At 42.1% G+C, this 8134-nt stretch overlaps 1 protein-coding gene across 1 annotated transcript in view; it reads left to right on the top strand.

Annotated features, from left to right (window-relative positions):
- The window catches only part of MMP9 (matrix metallopeptidase 9), a 22454-nt gene extending 14588 nt beyond the window's left edge, over window positions 1-7866 (top strand). The window contains exons 9-13 of the mRNA XM_018559044.1: window positions 2798-3005; window positions 3113-3246; window positions 4205-4355; window positions 5638-5741; window positions 7400-7866. Coding sequence (XP_018414546.1) covers window positions 2798-3005; window positions 3113-3246; window positions 4205-4355; window positions 5638-5741; window positions 7400-7512 — 710 coding nt within the window. The 3' untranslated portion in view covers window positions 7513-7866. The remainder of the gene's footprint in view (window positions 1-2797; window positions 3006-3112; window positions 3247-4204; window positions 4356-5637; window positions 5742-7399) is intronic.
- The last annotated feature ends 268 nt before the right edge of the window (window positions 7867-8134 follow it).

Genomic DNA, 8134 nt, shown 5'->3' with positions numbered 1-8134 from the left:
AATGAGGGGGGAGGGAAATTGAGAGGTCTCTGGGGTAAGGTGTGCGGCTTCTAGTTCGTACGGACCGGGGTGTCCGACGTGTGTATCTCAAAGAACAAAAAAGGACAGGGGAAGCGCCACAAGCGAAAACCAAAGAGTGGAAGGATGAATTCAAAATCTCCATTAATGTTAATTTGAATTCATCCTTCCACCCTTTGGTTTTCGGCTGTGGCGCTTCCCCTGTCCTTTTTTGTTCATTCAGGAGGCCATGCTGCTGCCGCCTGAATCCTGTTTTTTTTATAATCCCAATGGGAATTTCCCATTACAAATGCATACCCACATGGCTGCAGCACAGTCCCATTCATAGAAATGATCGCGTTTGACAAGCAGTACCACCTGACAAACGCGACATGCTGTATATTTTTGCTGCACTACGACGCAGAGCATAGCATCAATGTATAATCGCTGTTCGCCTGCAGTGCTGACATTGCAGCAGGTGAACTGGGGCGGTAATACTACAAATCATCCAACTGGTTGTAGATCGCTGTTGATTTGCGGTCTGTGAGAACGAAGTCTTAATGAATTATTTTATTTAGGAAGTTGAAAATCCAATAGCATTCTCCCATTTCTGACCTGCACTGGTTGTGCCTGCAAAACTCCCACATCTGATTTCACAAATGCTCCTAGTACATAGTCAAAGGTTGAAAAAAGAAATGACAAAGGTAAACCAAAAGGCAAGAATAAATACATTAAAAACCTGCATGCTTAGAAACCTAAACCCAACGTTGATCCAGAGGAAGGAAAGCAACCATATGAATCATGGTCCAATTTGCTGTGGTTCTTCCGATCCCTGAAGACAACTGGAAACTACCTGGAATAACAAGCCACAGTGTTATTTCCTATAAATATTATTAGACAGTTATATTTTGTGCATAAGGAAACACATCCAACCCTATCATGAAGATAGCTAGAAGTAGTTCCTGAGGAAGTCTATTCAAAATTGTTGTGGCCCTTCTGTAAAGAAGACCCAGCAAAGCTTAAAAAAAACATTTGAAACCAAGAGTGACTGATCAAGGAAGTAAGCTCACTGACAGCCCCAGAAATAGTACCCCCTCCACACACACATACACACACCATGAGAACAAATTGGTTGTCTGTTTTGCCTTCTTTTGTAGGATTTATAAGAATAGGATGACTGTCCTTGGATTTTCCACCTGTTACAAGGTGTCACACTAATGGTGTTTTACTGTTGTGTAGTTTCTTTTATATTGAAATGTTTGCATAAAGTTGCCATCATCTAAGCAGATGTGTACAGTAATGACAGTGTGAGTACAAAGCAGACTCACTGAGCTTTTGAGATGCTGCCTGCAATTTCAGACCACAGATTGGTTTTGAATGGTCGCCTGCAGAATAGCATTTGTCATAATACTACGATTGCAGGGAAACTTAGAGACAGTTTTACAACTCGGAATGAAATGTATATGTGATAAAGTTCATTTATAATTAACAAAGCGATATATTAGGGTATATGGGACTGGTTTTAGAGGTTTATGCAGAATAATATTTGGTGTGGAGCAGGGTGATATGATGAAGTGCAATGTGCATTAAGAATGGTAAGATGTAGGAGTAAAGTCTGATGGGCCTCTTGCTTCTCTGTCTGCCAGCACATCCATAAACAAGCATAACAAAATTATTCTATTCATCTTCCTAGAGTGTCTGGCAATGCTTGCTGCTGCCCAGAGACATGATAATGTGACCCAACACAGCACAGGGGTTTGCATCTAGGGGTACCTTAAAATAAGCATGTGGACAGATTATGGACATGCAAGTATTTACATATTTCTATCAATCAGTAAAAGAGCTTTAACCTGCCTCAGGGTATTATACTCTGTTTCTGTGCACTAAATGTCCTTTTAGTGTATTTTATCCTAAAAATACTGGTTTGATAAACATTTGCGCAAATACCGTGCAACATAATAAATTGCAGCTAGCATTTTTGTATTGTACAGGGCCTCTACTTTCAGAAAATATATAATTGTTTGGTGGTTTCAAGCTGTTTTCTAGCCAAAAATTCAGATTTATTTGTGTGTGCAAATATTAGGAAACTGCCCCGGACGGCAAGTGGTTAGAGAAGCTGCCACTGACCTCTGTAGATGCAGGCACTGTGGATCAGTTCATCCCCATAATTCACAGCATAAGAGCTTCGAAACTCAGCTCTTCCTGCTTCCCTCTTAGCAGTTTTTCGGTCTTCTAATCTGTAAACACCGAACAAGAGCTCTGGAAGGGGGAGCAGGAGAAGCTGAGCTGTTAAGAGAATGATTTGAAGGACTTGAGTGCTGCTGCTTCTGCTGTCACCTTTGAGGATGAATTGCTCCACAGTGCCTAAAGCTACACAGGTTGGTGAGGACTTGTTTTCAAGCTCATGTACTGCTTGGTAACAATGTGTAAATACTTAAATGTCCATTGCCTGGCTACAGGTTCACTTTACTGCAACCGCAGATATCACCATTTATCCGTTTACAGAAGTCAGTGGAATATGATAGCTCGTTGGTCGCTGTACTTTGCGCATTGTTTTATATCTTTTAAATTAAACCTCTATTTGTATCTTGTAAAGGCTCTTTAAAGAATGCATTCGGTAGAAAACTCAGCAGATAAAACAAGTAAAGCGCTGCCTGTTGTCACCTCTTATACGTCTATGATGCATTGCAGCACAGCAGAGCAAGTCATTGTGATTAATTACAAAACATATTGCAGACAGTAGCAGATTAAGAGAGGTGGAACATCATGATTAACTGTTTAATTATTGATTTCTATTCAGGTCCTAAAACTGGTCCAAATCCAACTCCACCACAGCCCACCAAGAAACCGAAAACAACTCCATCACCTACCACCACTGCTACGGCAACTACTACTGAAAGTGTGGAGCCTTCTGATTCCCCAGTAGACCCAACACAAGACCCCTGTCAAGTGAAGGAATTTGATGCCATTGCGGAATTACAAGGCGTGCTCCACCTATTTAAGGATGGGTAAGAGTAGCATACAATAATGTGGATTCTACAAAAGTCAGAAGGGGACCTTATAAATTGCAGATTCCATAGTTTTTTACTTATCAATTCCTATTTTTGTTTTTTAGATTGTACTGGACGCTACCTGCCAGTGGGCCCCCTAAATCTCCTAAGAAGATCTCAGACACTTGGCCTGAACTTCCTGCCAACATTGACTCAGCATTCCAGGATCCCCAAAGCAAGAAGATGTTCTTTTTCTCAGGTAATAATTGATATACATAACTCAATGGCATATTTCAAATGTTTGTAAATTAGACAGCCCAGCATTGGTCATTAAACAATGCATTATTGTTTTCTACCAGCATGACAGAATGTGGCTATACATGGACAGACCAAGCCATCCAAATTTTTTTCTTGGGGCAAATCGCCAACATATTTAGCCATTACCAGTGACAGTCAAATCTGACATGATATAGGCTGCTTAGGAAGTTGTCAACCACCTATTGTAGAGGACAAAACATCAGTCATCAGAGTGCCTTATGTAAGAGCAAAGCATCCCACCTTCAAAACCTGGAGAGCAGGAAAGTCAATATTAGCCCCAACACATCTGAGTCTTCTCTGCAGAGAGGTGGGAAGTATATGTAGTCATGGGCTGCTCAAGCTTGCTCTAGAAGTAAAGTATAGCATGAAAATCCTGTAGGTGGTATTTCACCAAATTACAATGCCTGATGTGGGTTTAATCATTTCTTCCTCAGTATATAATTTAACATTTCTAAAGCCACTGTTGTCAGAATGAAGCTCCTACCCTCTAACACCAGAAACTCTGCCCAGTTCGGCACTGTTTAATGAAAACAATACCCATCATCATCATAAGACAGGCCCTACAAAATCATGACTGCACTGCCAGTAGGTGGACATGGGAAGTATACCTGAGTTTACAATACACATTTTAAAATATTCAGTCATATTATTTGATTACTAGCTACATAATGTTAAAAAACAACATTATAAGGATTTTTAGTAAGGTAGAAATCTGTGAGTATAGAAAAGCAACCTGTAACAACCCAACAAAGGGACATCTTTGATCATTCAGACACTGCTGAAAAGGCAATTTCTTCAGTGTGTCTCTTCCCTTTAATTCATCACTGCACTTTCTTATTGCATGTTGCTGTCATCTGATATCTGTTATGTGGTATAAGTAAGTGTGGCTCTTTCCACAGGACGCAAATTCTGGCAGTACACAGGAAGCAGTGTTTTGGGACCACGAAGTCTTGATAAGCTGGGCTTTGGCAAGGATGTGGATAAAATCTTGGGAGCTATTACAAGGGATAATGGGAAAGTCCTGTTATTCAACGGTGAAAGATATTGGAGGTAAGTCTGCAAGAAAACTTGTGACTTAAAAGTTTACTTTCACTTTTTCAGTCAGATTTGAGAAACTCCCACTATATGTCTGTTATGTGTTGCCATTCCCATTCCCATACCCAAACATTATTTTTTTAATGCATTAACATTTTTTTGCATTAACATACAATGTACCAAGTAGTAAAGTATTATTAAACTCCCAAGCGCTTACATTCATAGAGGCAATTTATCAAAACTGGAGCAGACAAAAACTGGAGCAGCTGTGCATGGCAACCAATCAGCTTCTCTCTTTAGTTTGTTCAATTAAGATTTGAAAATGAAAAAGAGAAGTTGATTGGTTGCCATGCACAGCTGCTCCAGTTTTTGTCTGCTCCAGTTTTGATAAATTCCCCTTATCATGTTTCCAAACAGCTGTTGCCAACTCTCTCAGCTACACTTTCTTGAACTTCCTGTCCAGTATAAGATCACAAGGGACATAGCAGTCTCTAGCAGCTCTCCATCTACTAGCTTGGAGAAGGGAGGAAGGAGTCAGGGAGAGCAAAAGGAGAAGGGGACTGACTTGCCTTGCTCTGCCTCTGTGTTTGTGGAGACAGACACAGCTAACTAGCACACAAAAGGGTGGGTCTATAGGACCCTGCAAGGGAACGGAGCCACCCTAAAACAGGATATCAGGGCCAGTGCTCAGGGGACCAGCTGATTCTGCAGGGATCTAAAACTTTTAAACCTTAGTATCACTAAGTTAACAGTTTAGTGTCACTTTAAGTTAACACTGTCTTGAATGACTGAGGTTACCAAGGATGGCAGGATGTGCTGATCATGTCCTGCGGTTGTAGCCTCAGACCCCATTCACACTGAGCGTTTTGTAGCGCGATTTCCACTCAAAAATCACTCAAATATGAAGCTCAGTGTAGCTCTTCCTGTAGCATTTCAATGTTGCCTGTAGCTTGTAGCTGAAGCTTATCGCTCGAACATGACCTATTTTTTGGTGGATTTCGAGCGATTTGGCCCCAATAGGCTTTGATAGACTGCCAAAAGAAGCTCTACGTAGCACGGCAAAATGTGCACTGTAGATTAATGTTGCCCAAAGTCGCTCAGCTCAAATCAGCGCTTATTTTGTTGTAGCTCAGTGTGAATGGGGGTCTAAAAGATGGGAACATTTTTAGTGATATCATTGTCATTTATTGCAAAAATGCATTGTTTATATGCAGGTTGTACTTACCCCCAAGTCCAGAAAAGCTATATAAGTGTGACTCTGTATGCCTAATACATCCTCCATGTTTTCTATTAACAGGCTTGATGTGAAGGCTCAGGCTGTGGATAAGGGTTACCCACGCAACACCGGTGAAGATTATGCAGGTGTTCCCAGTGATTCTCATGACATCTTTGTCTACAAAGGTAACAATCAGTATGAGCACATTCTAACAACAAATGTATAGTGTATGGGTGACTCAGTACTGAAGAAAGTGAGGGTGCTGGCCCTGGCAGCCAATCAGGATCCATCTGTCATACTTTCTAAGCTAGCAGTTGGTTCCTCTGGGCAGCACTGCTATGTTTCCATCACTCTGGAACATCTACATTCCGAAAAAACTGTTATAGAGCTCATGCAGGTCTATGGACTCCTACCCAGCACCATGTGACAGTGCCGGGCCTATCAGGAGGAACCTATCGCTTTCACAATGGACAAGAGGGAGCTTTGGTTTTCATATCACAAACACACGGCCCCTTCTAAATGTCACACATTGTACTTTTCTGGCGTTTCTACAGTCGGCGGGTCTGAGATGTTCAAAATATTGGTGTTTACTACCCGCAGAGGGAGCTAGACCACAACCAGATCAGAAAGGGTATGAACCTCCCAGTTCAGTTCTATGTTGCAGGAATTTGTAAGTAACATTGCAGACTCTTACCTGCCTCTGTTCTGTAGTCATCGAGAGAGGCCATATCATAAACTGAGAGAAGACAGAGTACTCAGGTAGGAGGCTCTGCCTGTTATAATGAATTGCATGACCTGTTGAAATAAGAGAAAAACTTTTAGCCAGTCACACGAGCGGGAAATGTAATTTCTGGGGGCATTGTGTACATAATACATTGTGTACAGCTTACAGTGTTACCAGGAGAAGGGAGGAGGAAGAAGGAAGGGTGGGCCTAGGAGAAGATCAGGCTCTGCTGTATGAGATGACAAGGAATAGGCTGATAGGACAATTAATCAGATAAATGACCTTATAAGTCTGTTGCTGACCCCTCATTGTCCAATCACAGGCTAGGAGCAGGGAAGTGACCTAGTTGTGTTGCTTAACTGCAGTATAAAAAGTCAAGTCACCAGGCTGTGGGAAAAAAAAACCTGTAAAGCTGTATTACTCACCTGATCCTCAATCCCACATTGGTCAGTGCTCACCTCTCTCCCCCTCTGCTCCAGCTTTGTAATGTCCTTCGACATCCTCATGTCTAATGCAGGTCAATGGACCTGCATATGAAGTGATGATGTCAGTGATACTTAGACTTCATGAGCCCAGGGGAGAAGATGCTGTGGGGACTGGTCTAGCAGCCCAGAGGGAGCCGGTGGAAAAGAGGATCAGATGAGTATTACAGGTTTATTTGAGCCCCCATAGACAAAATGAGCACAAAGTTATACTCCCCTGATTCTCCGAGCCGGCTTGCTCTTAGACCGGTCCCTGGAGTGTCTCCCCCCCTCGGATGCAGCAGTCTAAGGTCCCTGGCTCATCACGTTCTATACACTGTGTATAGGAAATGAGGATGCCGAGGGACATTCCATTGCTGCAGCAATTACCAGGACTTCTTCAAACCTTGCAGTGTGTTGGTAGCCCCACTGCAAGGGCTTTTTTTAATGTGTTTGTCCAGAATTTTTCTTCAATGGACAGAAATGTTACTCCTTTGGGATAAAACAACACCAATGTACTGCATGTATTTAGCTGTTTGCCTGGAGAATAGCTCTAAAGTATAACGTGTCCTGAACTAAAAGGAGTTAATGCTTATTTCAAAGGTATCTTTTGCTCAAGGAACCATCATTTGCAAACTAACATTCTATCTTCTTGCAGGTAAATACTACTTCTGCCAGGATAAGTTCTTCTGGCGCATGACATGGCGCAAGCAAGTGGAAAAGGTCGGATACGTGAAATACGACATCGTCCGCTGCCCAGAGAACAATTAAAGCAGCAGCGAAAATGTGAAGATGAGAAATGAGGAAACGACAGGCACCAGCTTGGATTGGAAGACTTCAGATGTGAACCTTTTGATCCTGCCCCTTCTTCATTTCAGCCCCTTTACTTCTGTGGTTGTAAAAGGAAATTGTTACTGTTCAGGCACTGTAGACATGGTCTCCATGTTGCATCCCCCTTAGGGAAGTGAATGTGTGTGTGAGTTCCCAGGCCTGCCTGGCGCAGGTTTCCAGAGAGCAGTGTGACAGATGATGACTTGTGGCGCTAGCAAAATGCGACAAGGTGACCTTTCAGAGATTTCTTTAATATATTATTTGCTTTTTCTAATAAATACTGTTCTTCCTTGACCTTCATGGTTTCTGTTTTTTATGCTATCCGTAACGACAGATGATTTTATTGGGCAGAAGACTTTTGGGGAGATCTGCTGTGTTCCGCTGCGTGCTCTCACATGCATTAATGTGAAATTAGCACATATGTCAAAATGACATGATAAGGAGGCCGGTGTCAGCGTCTGACCTGAAAGCCTTGCTCATTGACGGAAGAGTCGTATACCGAGGTGTAATTAGAAATCACAGGGCCTCCATGCAAAATGTTTATGGGGCGCCTTGTATTAAT

This window comes from Nanorana parkeri, unplaced genomic scaffold, assembly GCF_000935625.1.
Source record: "Nanorana parkeri isolate BGI_ZX_2015 unplaced genomic scaffold, ASM93562v1 scaffold377, whole genome shotgun sequence".
NCBI classification, from domain to species: Eukaryota; Metazoa; Chordata; class Amphibia; order Anura; family Dicroglossidae; genus Nanorana; species Nanorana parkeri.
Note: the sequence above shows the minus strand (reverse complement) of the source record. Positions and strands in the feature narration are given on the sequence as shown.